The 16,037-nt window shown below is 46.3% G+C and overlaps 1 protein-coding gene across 2 annotated transcripts in view; it reads left to right on the top strand.

The window, feature by feature from the left end:
- heatr6 (HEAT repeat containing 6) overlaps positions 1 to 5,181 on the top strand; it is a 132,038-nt gene extending 126,857 nt beyond the window's left edge. For both annotated transcript variants that reach the window (XM_055657517.1, XM_055657518.1), the window contains exon 20: positions 586 to 5,181. In XM_055657517.1, coding sequence (XP_055513492.1) covers positions 586 to 1,151 — 566 coding nt within the window. In that variant the 3' untranslated portion in view covers positions 1,152 to 5,181. The remainder of the gene's footprint in view (positions 1 to 585) is intronic.
- Positions 5,182 to 16,037: the final 10,856 nt, after the last annotated feature.

Here is a 16,037-nt window from a genome sequence, read left to right as displayed (position 1 = left end):
AAGGGGGGACTTGATAGAGGTTTTTAAAATGATGAGAGGGATAGACAGAGTTGACGTGGAAACATGAGGGGGAACTTCTTTACTCAGTGGTAGCTGTGTGGAATGAGCTTCCAGTGAAGGTGGTGGAGGCAGGTTCGTTTTTATCATTTAAAAATAAATTGGATAGTTATATGGATGGGAAGGGAATGGAGGGTTATGGTCTGAGCGCAGGTATATGGGACTAGGGGAGATTATGTGTTCGGCACGGACTAGAAGGGTCGAGATGGCCTGTTTCCGTGCTGTAATTGTTATATGGTTATATGGTTATATGGTAAGTAACCCAGAGATGACCACCCTAGAAGTCCTGCTTTTCAGCCTCCTACCTAGTTCTCTGTACTCACGTTGGAGAACCTCCTTCCTCTTCCTACCCACGTCGTTTGTGCCTACATGCACAACTACTTCCGGCTGCTCGCATTCCCTCAAGAGGAGAGATAGATCAGCCATAATTGAATAGACTCGATGGGCTGAAGAGCCTAATTCTGCTCCTATCATTTATGAACATAAACCAGTGTGTTGCTGTTGCCTCATTGTGATTCTTCTTTACAGATTCTGCCTCTTGGGCACCGCAGGCATTCTGTGCTTTGACGTCGGTGGTAAAAACCTGCAAAAACTTCAAAGTGCGCATCAAGTCAGCCACGGCGCTTGCCATCCCGGACTCCCGCCAGCGCTACGGCGACACCAAGCAGTTCTGCGAGATCTGGAGCGCCCTGGTGCTGGCCTTGGAGAAGAGCGAGGAGACGGAGGACTTCCTGGAGTTTAAATACTGCGCCAGCCTGCGGACTCAGATCTGCCAGACCCTGCTCCACCTCCTGCGACTCGTCTCTGCCGAAGACATGCCCTGCATCCACAAGACTCTGTCGGTCAAAGGCAACTTAATGCGAGTTTTTGTTCAGCGCTTCATGACGTCGGCTGTGGAGGCGGATGAAACGATGACTCAGTCAGACCCACAGGATAGAGCCAGGATGCTGCAGGAAGCCGTCCAGAATATAAACAGCCTGCAAGACGTGGCTCTTGACGAGAGGGAGATGATTGTCAAATATTTAGATGACATTTTTAAACATTGTGTGGAACCCATGCAGACAGAGACTGGTCCAAAAATTACCGAGGCGTGAGAATTGCTTCCTTTAAGGGCTATCACCACTTTATGCCTGCTTATATGCTGGATGTAATTTGCATTGCATTATTTCAACAGCAATGCCTGATATTAGCTTGTATTTTAACGACACGTGGTGGGATTGGATATAACAATGGTTCCTCCACTTCTAACCACTGAGGATTTGGGATTGTGTTAGCTGGTGGCTGGATTGAAAGCCAAGAGTGACCTTGGTCAACCAGATGCTGGTTTACAAACGCAAAAGACACTGGAGTAACTCAGCGGGTCAGGCATCACCTCTGGAGGACGTGGATAGGTGACGTTTTGGGTCATCACATTTCTGCAGACCACGACATGAATAGGCCAACCTTCGGTCAAATATTTAGATGACATTTGTAAGCATTGTGTTTAAAGAAGGGTGCCGACACCTAATGTCACCTATCCATGTTCGCCTGAGATGATGCCTGACCCGCTGAGATACTCCAGCACTTTGTGTCTTTTTTCACCCTTGTGTTTGTTCCAGATTTGTCCATGTTTCTTCCAGATTTCTTTCCAAGTCTCCCAGAGGCGATCACTCCTCGCTAGGTTCCAGTAAGTGTACTCCCCCATCCCCCCCATCCCCCCCCCCCGATGGAAATTGACTCAGAACTACTGTCGGCCTGACTGAGAAAGAGGAGCAAAGCTGAACCTGTGCAGTTGGTGGTCGGCTTCTAATGTTATAAACCAAATAGAGGTCAGTTCACTTTCTGCCTAAGCTGATGTGGGTGTGCTCAATGTCACACAGGGTCTCTGAGATGGACATGACACCGTCATTAGTAATAACACCTCCTTGACAATTTTTTTTTTTTTAAGTGTGGGTGGAGTACAGAATAAACTGAAATGTCTTTTGAAGTGCCACAGTGTATTCAGAGTAGGTGGGTGTACTGTGGAATGGAATATTTTCATTGTGTATCTAAGCTCTGTCCTCATTATTGTTAGGCTACGGGTCAGTTTGCATTTCTATTTATGTTTGTTTTTGTCACCCCTATTGGATCAACACTGCCCTTTCACTCCCACTATAACAAACACTAGGATTTCAGTCGTACAGTAAGCTGAATCCTTGTCTCTTTTGGAAAGTAGGCGTTCTTCAAACCTAAAAGTCGGATTAAAGGAAATGAAAATAAATTTGCACTCAAATTGCATGTGAGTATTGAAAGCACATTCAACTTTGCATCGTAGACTCAAGGGACTGCAGATGCTGGCGGCTTGCAAAAAAAAAAAAGACACGAAGTGCTGGAGTAACACTGGGTCAGGCATCATCTCAGGAGGACATGGATAGATGACGTTTTTGGGTTAGGACGTTCAGAATACAACATGAACTGGCGACAGAAACCTATTCATGTCCTCCAGAGATGTTGCCTGACCCGCTGAGTTACTCCAGCACTTGGTGCCATTTTTCATCCTTGTTTTTCAATCAATGTTTGTTGTAGATCTCTTTCAGAAGCCAGGTTGTAGCTCCACATGGGTTTCTGCCATAGGAAGGTTGAAGCCAAATGTCCGATGTACATAAGAAGAGCTGCTCTTGAACTCTATAAAGTAGTACCTGTTGTAGAGGGCTCTCAGCAGCTGCAACTTGCTCTCATCTATACTGATCCAAATCCAAGATTGCAATCCAGTGTCAGTGTTAGCTACTTGGCGTGTTCAGCCCAACAAAAACAGATTTCTGTCACGAGAGAGTCCCAATTTTGGACCAACACTGACCAACAACTCACAACTTTTAGGAGATGACAGATATTGAGAGTTGAGGCAGAGTTAAACCACGTTCCTTTTTCACAGATGTAGAGTTTTAGACATGGAGTTATACAACACACAAACCATCCCTTCAGCCCAACTCGGTCAGTGCCTGTCTGAGCAGTCTCGCAAATCACTCCAAATCTCTTCTATATATGCATACATGTCTAAAAGGTTTTTTTTTAATTGTAATTGTAGCCGTCTCCACCACTTCCCCATGCCGCTTGTTCCGTATGCTTACCATCCTCGGCGTGAAATACTTGACCCTCACCTCTCCTTTAAATCTCTCCCCATCCACCTTCAACCTAGGCCTCTAGCTTTAGAATGACATCCCTGAAGAAAAGACTGCAGCTATCTGCACTATCTCTACTCCTCACGATAAACCTCAACAGTCAAGCCCACAACATCTATAGTTCCAGCAACTTGTGACAGACCAACTGATCAATCTCTTATGCACACTTGTTTTTTCCAGTGGAAAAAAAGACACAAAGTGCTGGAGTAACTTAGCGGGTCAGGCAGCATCTCCGGAGAAAATGTACAAATGACATTTTGGGTCGGGACCCTTGAATCTGCAGAAGATGAAGACCAAGTCTGAAGAAGAGTCCCGACCCAAAACATCATCTATACATGTTCTCCATGGATGCTGCCTCACCTGCTGAGCTGCAGCACTTCAGCATGTTGATGCCTTTTGTTTCGTAAACCAGAATCTGCAGTTCCTTGTTTTTACTCTCTCTGTTTTAGCCAGTGATTTATTTTCTTATGGGCACTTTCTCTGAATTGGAAAAAATCGTGAAACTTCACAATTTCTGGTCAAAACTACTTACTGCTGTACCATTTGACATTGCGCATCCAATGTAGCAAAGACATCCTCAAGGCATTTTGCTTAAGTATCATCAAATTTCATAAAAACCACCTCGAGCTCCAAACTGTTCCGATGTCATGTTTACTTTGATGGGGCTGCATACCAGGGAAATGGCATCATCGAGTTAAGCAGGTTCTTCACATGATAGAGCTGACAATTCCAGTTGTGTGTCTGATCAGGACCACTAAATCTTTTCATCCTTCACATACCCACCCTGTGAGAAAGCTTCTGGTCTTTCTGCTCTTGTTCCCCCCTGAACAATTCTGGATTCCAAACCATATTCATCTGTTAACAGCAATACAGTAATATTACATATATGTGGTCTCCAGCATCAACTGCAGCTACAACACAATTCCCACTACCCCCTTCCCCAACAAGCATCAGGAACGTTGAGATTAAAGCTTGCGGAAGAATCCTCGAAAGTTACTGAGCAAAGCTCTGTGGTGGAGGGGAGATTATGCAGAAGACATGACAGAGTAGACCCATTGCATCTCCTGTGCCAACAAGAGTTCCTGGATAAATCTCTCTTGAAAATTGACCTAAATCCGTTGAAACTTTCCGATCGACTTCTCCTGTGTGTGTAGTTTGGCAAGACAAGGATGAGCGGAATCTCCCTCCATTTTCCAGCAAGTTGATGAGGAATCGCCTCCCAATTTCTCAAGTAGTGGAAACAATGCCTTTAACTAGTCACTTTTCCAATGAGTTTACTCATTCAACTCTTTGGCTGAAAAGGACTAAGCTTTTGCAACGTGCAAAAGCTTATCTTTGGACCAAACTATATCACCAGGAATCCTAATATTGACTGCAGTATGAATTATCATCACCATCGTTTTGTGGTTTTCAAATAACATGTTTACAACATAACGCACAATGATATCTTTGTGCTTTAGTACTTGCCTCGAGCTATATAATTTGAGTTTGGGCAGGGGTCCAATTGTGTAGTTATTCTTTGCAATATATGTATTGATTGTAATTTAGGAAACATTGGAGGTCTTTGCCTAATATTTATCCATGAGGCAGAATACCTATCAACGTCATTGTTGCTCTTTACGAGTCCTTTCTGTTTATGAATTTAATCACTGCCTTTTGTAGATTTCAACATTGAGCACACTTCTGAACTAAAACTCAAAGTGTTGGAGGAACTCAGCGGGTCAGGCAGCATCTGGGGTGGGAAATGGACGGGCGACGATTTGGGCTGGGACTCTTCTTCAGGTGCTGCCTGCCCCCCCCCCCCCCCCCCCCCTTAGTTCCTCCAGCGTTTAGTGCTTTGCTCAAGATTACAGCATCTGCAGTTTCTTGAGTCTCCACACTTTTAAAACAGTTCGGCTACAAAGCGTTTTTGGGATATTCTGAGGTGTGAAAAAAAAAAGCAATGTCAATTAATATATTTTTAGTGTGGATTTGAAGGTTCAATGTGTTCCATGACAGTCAAGTACAGATGACAGCGCATTAATTAAATTCTCTTATGAAAAAGAGATCACAAGCCACCTAATTTGTTGCACAGAAATACCAGTGGATTCAAAGCTGCCCAAACATTATTCCTTGCACTTTGATGCTTCATCCAAATTCTGTTCTATGCCTGATTCACTGGTAACATTTTATCTACCTGTCTGATCTACTGGTAACATTTTAATGTAACTCCACACCATCTTGGTTGCATTCAGTTTATGCGCATAATGTAATGTTTGCCACTTTTCAATTTAATTCTATATTTATGTTACTAATTAAATGAGATTATTTCTTTCAATAAAGTGGTTGTTTGCTTCATGCATTTATAAAAGTGAAAATAAATCCAAACCTTGCCAGTGATTTCCCTGGTCAGCAAAGAGATGGCGAGGGTGGGCACGTTGGCACAGCGCCAGAGACCCGGGTTCCATCCTGACCACGGGTGCTATTAGTACGGAGTTTGTACGTTCTCCCCGTGACCTGCATGGGTTTTCTCCGGGTGCTACGGTTTCCTCCCACACTCCAAAGACGTAATGGTTTGTAGGCTAATTGGCTTGGTAAAACTGTACATTGTCCCTAGTGTATGTAGGATAGTGTTAGGTTGCGGGGATCGGTATGGACTCGGTGGGCTGAAGGGCCTGTTTCCACACTGTGTCTCAATTTCAATTCAAGTCACTGATTAGAAATAAGATCTTCCTGGTCCGTAGAACAATGCACTGCAACATTTAATCACTAATCCCCACCTGTAAGATTTTTGAGATTATTTTAATGAAGAATAACCTTGTTCTCTTTTATTTTCTCAAAGGAGGGCAGAACATCAAAATTGTGGATTGTCAATATTTAGTTTGATTTTTTTGTTACGTGTGGCGAGGTACAATTAACAATAGACAATAGGTGCAGGAGTAGGTCATTCGACCCTTCGAGCCAGCACCGCCATTCACTGTGATCATGGCTGATCATCTACAATCAGTACCTAGATAGGCCATGATCATATGTTTTTGTTTCCGAAGAAACGCTAGGGTTGGTTTCAAAATTTTTGTAAACAGCCTGGGGCCTGATGTTAATCCATTTGGTAGAGCTCTATACTGCCAGTGCTGCCCCATCCAGTTGAATTTTAAATAACGTCTGTGGTCAGTCCGTATAGGCACTGAATAGTAAGCATCTTTTAAGTCGATGCTAGCCATGAAGTAGCCTTTGGAAATCAATTGTTTGGCAGTAACAAAGGGTTCCATTTTGAAATGAATATATTGCACATATGTATTCCATTTGGTCAAATCTATGATGATGCGACAACCACCATCTTTTTTGTTTTTGGTAAAGATATTAGACACAAATTCCAGAGAATCATGTTGGGTTTTTTCAATTACCCCCTTTGCGTGAAGTCTCACCAGTTCAGCATGTGCTTCTAATTTTTCTTTTCGTGAAAGTACGAACGTTCGGTTCGTTACATGCTGAACTGGGGGGCTATTTTTGTGCACAATTTCAATGGTATATCCCTGGATACTGTTTAGGATATAAGTGTCTGTAATTAATGTACTCCATGCATCCCAAAAGAAGTGTAATCTTCCACCGATATGTGTATTATCCACACTTCCTATAATTTGTAAGGGACCAGACCCACCTACCTCCATGGTTACCAGTGGAAGGTTTACTTCTTCCTGTGTTGTCTTCAAGGAGGTTGAGGCGCCGGTGTTTGGGTTTGGGTTTTGGTTTGGGGTTTGCGCATTTTCCACAAAGGTCTGGGCCATGGCCAAAAAAAGACCGCTGTCCTGTGTACCCGGCCTTTGAGCTTTCACCAGCTTCTCTTGTTCTGCTGGTGGGTGCGTAAGGGTGCTGTCTTTGGCTGTGGGAGGTCCTTGCTGTTGTCGCCTTTATGAGCCCCAGGGTTTTTGCCTCCTCATCGAGCTCCTTAACCTGCTTGGACAGGTTTCCCCCAAATAATAATATTGGTGGCTTTGTGTCTCCAGGTTTGCACAGGCCTGCAAATTTTGGATTTAAGGCAGGTCGGATGGCACTCTTTCTGATACTATTGATTTCATACTGCGTATTGTAGAATAGTGCCAGTGCATCCTGTTGTTCTTGCGACATTTCCTTCCCATTCACTGTGCGAGCGAATGCTGTGATCCCTGCTGTTAGTAGTTTTAGTATTTTCTGGAGCTTGACATCCAGGCTTCTAACTCCTGCTCCGACGTGTTTCCAGATACAATTATTCACGACTGGAACATTCAGGGATACGCAATTTCCTGGTGCCAGATATTTGGCAGTGGTGTCCATCGCAGCCTGTTCCTGTAGTTGCTTGAATGACAGGAAATCAATGCTGGCAGCTAGTTTCTGTTCTAGGTTTCTTCCAGTCTGATCCGGCTGTATGTAGTTTATACACCATGTCCAGTAGATTTTCTCCTTCCTGCACCCCATGCACACTTGTAGTTTGTTCGGCAAACCCCTCTTCGGGGTCAGCCCAGAATTGACCCCCAGTACTCCCCTCTGACGAGGGAGATGCACTGTGCAGCCCTACGTAAGGTGCTGCTGTGGGTGTTATGTATGACCCATAGTGACTAGACTCCATCTCCTGGAGTCTGTCAAGTTGGAGCAAGTATGAAACAGTGTGGGAACAATAATGACCACAGAGTAACCACTTACCTGTCGGTCCCGGCTTTTAAACTTGCCGCTGCGGGGGAACGTCGTTCCACCCCGCCTGTCGTTTCGCAATGCGTGTAGCGATATGACACGCATGCGTCCCGGCGGGTTCTTCACGTAGTCACTCACACTCCGAAGTAAAATAGGAGAGGAATACCATACATGTGAATGGACAATAGTTTGGACTGAAGTTTGAAATTTGATTTTGAAGTTGCTCTTCCTCCTAATGCCACTGGGTGGACCATCAGACCAACTTTATAACAAAGCTAGGTTTCTTTTGACCCAGAGCATAGAATCGGGATTGAATATTTAGTTGTTCAGCATGTTGCTCCATCATAGAGTCCTGCAGTGTGGAAACAGGTCCTTCAGCCCAACTTGCCCACGCCGACCAACATGTCCCATCTACACTAGTCCCACCTACCTCCACCACCTGCATCCCCCACGTGTTATAAGATCAGTCGTGATTGCATAGTAAGGTAAAAGGGGAAATATTGAATAGGACCCTGAAGGGCACCTCTTTCATGTAGAGGCTGGTGGGTAAATGGAACTAGATGTCAGAGGGGTAGTTGATGCAGGTACTATCATTTGAATTTGGACCATTTGGACAGGTACATGGGTAGAAGAGGTTTAGAGGGATGTGGGTTAAACACAAGGCAGGTGGGACTAGCATAGATCGGGCATCTTGGTTGGCAGGGGAAAGCTGGGCCAAAGGGCCTGTTTCCGTGCTGGATGACAACGACTGACTCTCCATCCCTGAAAACAACTCGAGGAATATTCTCTGCACTGCCTCCAATGCAATAATATTATTTGTTACAAATGAAAACCAAAACCACTTGCTGTATTCCAGGTGAGGTCTTGCCAAATTGTTCAATCTTTTAACTCCATGACCCTTGTGATGAAGGCTGGTGTGAGATCACTGCTTTTAAATCTTTTACCAATCTTGGTCAAACACTCCTTCTCCCAGAAATCTAGAGTCCATGCTGTAACCGATTCCAAGACAAGTGTATCCTCCCTTGAGTATGAGGAACTAAAGTGTACCTAAAGGGCCTGTCCCACTTGGGCAGATGGCGCGCAAAGATTTTGTACATCCCAAATTCCTGGGGCGGACGTGCGCGCCTGCACGTCACTGCCTACGTCACCACGCACCATGCGCACGTAATGCACACCATGCACGCATCGTGCGTTGTGACACGTAAATGATGTGACGTAAATGACGCACAAATGACGCCCAAGTGGGACAGGCCCTTAAGACACCACATGTGGTCTCTCCAAGGTCCTGTATGACTATTCCTGATCTCCCAACCTCCTTTGGCCCAACATTTGCATCTTTGTTTTGCCTGCACTTTCTTTGTAGCAGTAACACTGTATTCTGCACTCTTTTCTCTTATCTCTTTTTGCACTCCTCGTCGTCCTCATGTACGGCATGATTTGACTGGCCAGCAGGTGCAACAAGGTTTTTTACTGATACTTTATTTCACACATGTATCGACGTACAGTGAAATTCACTTTTGTATCCAGTTCAGTACAAGTATTACAATATATACTTAGATGCATCTGAGCATTAGATACATCTTAGATAAGCATGTCAGATACAGTACAAGTGCATAGGAGTCGTACACGGAGACAATATGTGGGACATTGTTTGCAAAGTGAACCGAAATGTCACACACGTGACCAGACGGCATCACAGAATGTAATAACGTTTTTAAAAACTCTTGTGAGAGACTAATCTTATTCATTGCTATTTTCCCCACCCACAGAACTATAATGTGTGTCTGCTAAAGATATGACCATTCTAGCTTTTGAAAATTCACAGTTTGTAAGATAAAACTGAGCTCTGACAAAAATACTTCCGTGTGAGATCGCACGACCGAAAACAAACATTTGTCGGCATAACATAAACATTTCACGATAATCTTCAAAAAAATATGAATCATAAATACAGTACAAAACAGTATACCTGTAATGCTTTCAGAATTAGAAGAGATGTATGCCACAATCTTTCATATTTGTGGTCACACACGTGACTAAGAATGGGTTTTAGACTAGTTTTACAGAGTCTTAAGGGCCTGTCCCACGAGCATGCGACCTGCATGCGGCAAGCGCGACCAAACCAGAAGTGGGGGCCGCGCAGAGGTCGAGTGAGTGACGTGAAGTTCGAGCGAAGTCCGCGAGAAGTTCGCGCATGACGTATGCCCGTCGAGGCGGTGCGTACGGCCTCAATGCGGTTGCAGGCCGGCAGGCCGTTGCTGCGCGGAATTTTTGAACACTGTCAGTTTTCCGGAGCCCCGCGCGACGTTGACCAGCTCCGCACAACTCCATACGGCTCCGGCGATTGAAGTGGGACCGGCCTCGCGAGGCCGTATAGCTCTAGCGACCATGTTAGGTCACGCTTGCCGCATGCAGTCGCATGCGCGTGGGACCGGCCCTTAAGTCAGGGGTGGGCAACCTTGTTCTGCACAGGGGCCCGGACACATGTCTGTGAGCGGATGGCGGGCCACATCTATCACGTGTACACATGGATCCCGCCCCGGATGGCTGGCATCAAATCACGTGTCCACAGAAGGTAGACACAAATGCTGGAGAAACTCAGCGGGTGAGGCAGCCTCGTGCAATCCTTGCATGTCTCAACCGCTGAGTTTCTCCAGCATTTTTGTCTCCCCTTGATTTTTCGAGCATCTGTTCTTTTTTAAACGTATTCACAGAAGGTGTCCAGCCGTGCCGGCGGCAACGCAGGACGCGGTACAGACGGAGCTCGGCCGCGCTCGGGGCAGGCGATCGACGGGCCGGATGTTTACGGGAAACAAAATGCGCCTGCGGGCCGGGTGGTTTCGGGTTATGGGCCGCATTTGGCCCTGGGGCCATAGGTTGCCGACCCCTGGTCTAAGTAGAGTGTCCTGGCGACATTACCGAGTCAGCTTAGCCAAGCGTCGCCTTGTGTCCTCTGCCACTACAGGCCGCGTGCGGTCCACCTGCTCGGCCTCTTGTCCCCGGTTCAGCCGAGCCCCAGGTTGCTCCGCTGGCGTTCTCCAGCCCCGCGGCTCCGGCGCTCCGTGCTCTGATGAGCACAGGAGCGAGACGGAGATCGCCCAGAAAGTTGTTGCAGCCGCAGGAACTGAAGTCCAGAAGTTCCTGTCGGCTGTATGAAAAGGATACAAGACTGCTCCGTGTGAGCAGCCTTGAGACAGGTAGGGGAATTGTCGCTATTTCTCCAATTCTTGGACCGGCTGTTGAATGTTATTGAATGTTATTAGAGGGTTAAATTGTTCATGACATGTATTTTAATTTTAATTGCTATTTATTTTGTAACGAAAACTGAATGGACACTGGTTGAGAAACGTTTTTTTGTTTCCTCTGAGTATGCGAATACTCAGGAAATGACAATAAAGATTTACAATTACAATTACAATTACAATAAAGTGGTAAAGAAGGCATATGGAATGTGTGCTCTCAGAGTTCAGGGTATTGAGTGTAAGAATCAGGAAGTCATAATGCAACTTTATAGGACTTCAGTTAGGCAGCATCTGGAGTATTGTGTGCAGGTCTGGTCACCCCATTACAGGAAAGACACAGAGGCTTTGGAGAGGAGGATGACCACAATGGTGCATGGATTAGAGGGGTGTTGTCTACAGGGTTGATGTTGGACAGACTCTGGAATGCAGGAAGTAGCGGGGACTCCCGCCGGGGAGAACTGAGAATCAAAAACAATCGTCGGTGGGTTCAAATCAAATTTATTCAGAATCGGATTCACCAATTAGACACTCTGTCATTGAAACGCAACTGACCACAACGGTGGTCTCACAACGAGTGAAGGGCAGAGCCCAGAAACCACGAGAAAACACGACCCCTCCCAGAGTCACGTGCACCTCAGATACAGTACACGTGCATGGTGGTGATGCGCTGAGCATACGGAGTCGCAGGTTTGACGCCATTTTTAAGTTCTAGTTGCTATAGTTGCAGAGTTCTTAATCTGGCCGTGAAGGCCTGTTGTCCAGGCAACATTGCCGAGTCAGCTTAGCCAAGCGTCGCCTTGTGCCCTCTGCCACTACAGGCCGCGTGCGGTCCACCTGCTCGGCCTCTTGTCCCCGGTTCAGCCGAGCCCCAGGTTGCTCCGCTGGCGTTCTCCAGCCCCGCGGCTCCGGTGCTCCGTGCTCTGACGAGCTCAGGAGCGAGACGGAGATCGCCCAGAAAGTTGTTGCAGCCGCAGGAACCGAAGTCCAGAAGTTCCTGTCGGCTGTATGAAAGGGATACAAGACTGCTCCGTGTGAGCAGCCTTGAGACAGGTAGGGGAATTGTCGCTATTTCTCCAATTCTTGGGAGACGCGGGGCGTCGCGATGTGCCCGTGCCACCGCCATTTTGCTGCAGGGCTTCCAGCGGCCACTCCCCCGTCGAGGCCGTGCACTCCCTCCCGCAGCTGGTCTGCCCGCCGGCCCTCTGACTCTAACTCCCTCCCCTCTGGTCGATGGGGTGAGCACTCTACCCCCAATACCATGTATTCTAATTTTGCCCACAAATCTCTGTGTGGGATCTTATCAAAGGTTTTCTGAAAGTCCAGATGCACGACATCCACTGGCTCTCCCTTATCCATTTTACTTGTTACATACTCAAAACATTCCAGAATATTAGGCAAGCAATATATCCCCTTCATAAATCCATGCTGACTCGGACCGATCCCGTCACCGCTATCCATATGTGCCGCTATTACATCTTTAATGATCGACTCCAGCATCTTCCCCACCACCGATGTCAAGCTAACCTGTCTATAATTCCCTGCTTTCTCTTGCCCTCCTTTTTTAAAAAGTGGGATAACATCCACAGGAACTGATCCAGAATATATCGAACATTGGAAAATGATCACCAATGTGTCCATGATTACTAGAGCCATCTACTTGAGTACCCTGGGATGCAGACCATCAGGCCCTGGGGATTGATACAAACGTACAAACGCCCACAGTCAGGATGGAACCCAGGCTCTGTGGTGCTGTAAGGCAGCAACTCTACTGCTGTGCCCAGCGATGTCCGGATGGACAAACTCAACCCACTTATAATGCAATTTAAAAAAAAATGCAGCCAACAAAATTGAGTTAAAAGAAAATGACCTAGATAAAATTTTTATAGTTGGGGAAGTCCAGGACAAGGGGTCACAGCTTAAGGATAATGGCATCTTTAAAAAAAAAAACTTTGCACACAGACAGTGAAATCTCTGGAACTCTCTGCCGCAAAAGTCGAGGCCAGTTCATTGGCTATATTTAAGAAAGTTAGATGTGGCCCTTGTTAAGGGGATCAGAGGTAGAAGGCAGGTACGGGTCTGAGTTGGATGATCAGCCATGATCATAATGAATGGCGGTGAAGGCTCATGGCCTACTCCTGCACCTAATTTCTATTTTCTATGTTTCTATAGGTAGAATAGTCCATGACTAATAATGGAATGCGTTTTTTTTTCTGTTTGAGTCACTAATTTTCTTCCTCCATGAGACGTGGGTGTTGACTCTTGCAGCATGGCAGCGGGAACACTTACAGTGGCTCGACGAGGTGACTTCAAGTTGGAAAGTTGCGTTTTGCCAGATTATTGTACCATATAGGTGTTACGTTTTGCGACGTCGAACAAGGGCAGGACCTACACAGTGAATGGTAGGCCTCTGGGTTGTGTTGTAGAGCAGGGGGATCTAGGACTTGGTTCCTTGAAGGTCGAGTCGCAGGTAGATAAGGTGGTCAAAAAGGCTTTTGGCACATTTGCCTTCATCAGTCAGAGTATTGAGCATAGAAGGGAGGTCACGTTGCAGTTGTACAAGACGCTGGTGAGACCGCATTCAGAATATTGTGTTCAGTTCTGGGCACCATGTTATAGGAAAGATATTGTCAAGCTGGAAAGGGTTCAGAAAAGATTTATGAGGATGTTGCCAGGGTTACAGGGTGTGAGCAACAGGGAGAGGTTGAGTAGGCTGGGTCTATATTCCTTGAAGCGCAGGAGGATGAAAGGGATCTTATAGAGGTGTATAAAATCATGAGAGGAATAGATCGGGTAGATGCATAGAGTCTCTTGCCCAGAGTACGGGAATCGAGGACCAGAGGACATAGGTTCAGGTGAAGGGGAAAATATTTAATAGGAATCCAAGGGGTAACTTTTTCAAAGGGTGTATGGAACAAGCTGCCGGTGGAGGTAGTTGAGGCTGGGACTATCCCATCATTTAAGAAACAGTTAGACAGGTACATGGATAGGACAGGTTTGGAGGGATATGGACCAAGCGCAGGCAGGTGGGACTAGTGTAGCTGGGACATTGTTGGCTGGTGTGGGCAAGTTGGGCCGAAGGGCCTGTTTCCACACTGTATCACCATATAGCGCATCACATTGGAGCAATTTGTTCCTTTATCCGACGTTCCAAGACGTCATTTTTTATAGCAATCTTGGGACAATAAATGACAGAGTACCATGTTCACACCTTACCCTTCCATATCTCTAGACTCCCTCTCCCCTGACTTTCAGTCTGAAGAAGGGTCTCGACCCGAAACGTCACCTATTCCTTCTCCCCAGAGTTGCTGCCTTACCCGCTGAGTTATTCCAGCACTTTGTGTCCATGTTAAGTGTAAACCAGCATCTGCAGTTCCTTCCTGCTCATACGATGTTCACATATCTGTTCTGCTGCTGCGAGGAAGGAAGAATTGAATTGCTCTGTTTTGGGACATGACAATAAATCACTCTCTTGACTATTGAGTCTTTTGAACAGGAATCACTGCTTGTGCATCTTCCCCATTTCTCCAGGGTTTTTAAGCTGCAGGAGCCAGCGCCAGAGATCCAGGATCAACCCTGACCTTTACTGCTGTCAGTGTGGAGTTTGCAGGTTCTCCCTGTGACCGCGTGGGGTTCCTTTGGGTGCTCTGGTTCCCTCCCACATCTCAAAGACGTAGGTTGATTGCTAATGTCGGTCAGCATGGACTCGGCGGGCCGAAGGGCCTGTTCCCTAAACTTCAATGCATCTCTAAACTAAGCTGAACTCTCATTTGGAAGATAGACACAGTAGCTGAGCGGGACAGGCAGCATTTCCGGAGAGAAGGACTGGGTGACGTTTTGGATCGAGACCGGTTATTAGATTGTTGAATATGTGGATGGCTCGGCTAGAGAAAATAAAACGATCTTGTTGCGGGCTTGTGCTCAGCGATAGTTTAGATCTCAGCTCCAACTAAGAGGGATCAATAATGTCAAAGTTTGGGAATTTATTGCTATTTGCACCATTTTCCGCCTTGAGATCGGAGTGCTTGCCGCAGTACACACACACACACACACACGATACTTATCTCCAGGTCTGTAGCGTTGCTGAAATTCTTTAGTCAGTGTGGTGTTGCCACCTTGGTGGATGCTGGTGCCTTGCTGCAGAATTGATTTTGTTTCACAGATATTGCGGTTCCAATGCTGTTCTCAACCACAAAGATGTTGCCGTTACTTCAGGGCTGATGAGTGTTTGTAGACAATGTTAGACTGTGTATCTAACTACAAGGTACTGCGAATGATTCAGACCAGCATTCTCTTATTCAGTAACACAGCACGGAAACAGGCCCTTCAGCCCAACTTGCCCTTGCTAGCCAAAATGCCCCGTCTAGTCCCACCTGCCCATGTTCGGCCCTTATGTGGGACCGCAGCTATTTACAATATACATCAATTATTTGGATGAAGGGATTCAAAGTAACATTAGCAAATTTGTAGATGACACAAAGCTGGGTGGCAGTGTGAACTGTGAGGTGGATGCTATGAGCATGCAGGGTGACTAGGACAGGTTGTGGGGAGTGGGCAGAAGCATGGGCAGATGAAGTTTAGTGTGGATAAATGCTAGGTTATCCACTTTGGTATCAAAAAAAGGAAGGCAGGTTACTATCTAAATTGCGTCAAGTTGGGAAAAGGGGATGTACAGCAGGCAGTGAAGAAATCAAATGACGCTGGCCATTATAACAAGAGGAGTCGAGTATAGGAGCAAAGAGGTCCTTCTGCAGTTGTACAGGGCCCTAGCGGGACCACATCTGGAGTATTGTGTGCAGTTTTGGTCCCCTAATTTGAGGAAGGACATTCTTGCTATTGAGGGAGTGCAGCGTAGGTTTACGAGGTTAATTCCCGGGGTGGCGGGACTGTGTTGGACACACTAGAGGCAGGGAACATGTTCCCGATGTTGGGGGAGTCCAGAACCAGGGGCCACAGTTTA

This window comes from Leucoraja erinacea, chromosome 28, assembly GCF_028641065.1.
Source record: "Leucoraja erinacea ecotype New England chromosome 28, Leri_hhj_1, whole genome shotgun sequence".
NCBI classification, from domain to species: Eukaryota; Metazoa; Chordata; class Chondrichthyes; order Rajiformes; family Rajidae; genus Leucoraja; species Leucoraja erinaceus.
This window is presented reverse-complemented; position numbering and strand designations above follow the sequence as displayed.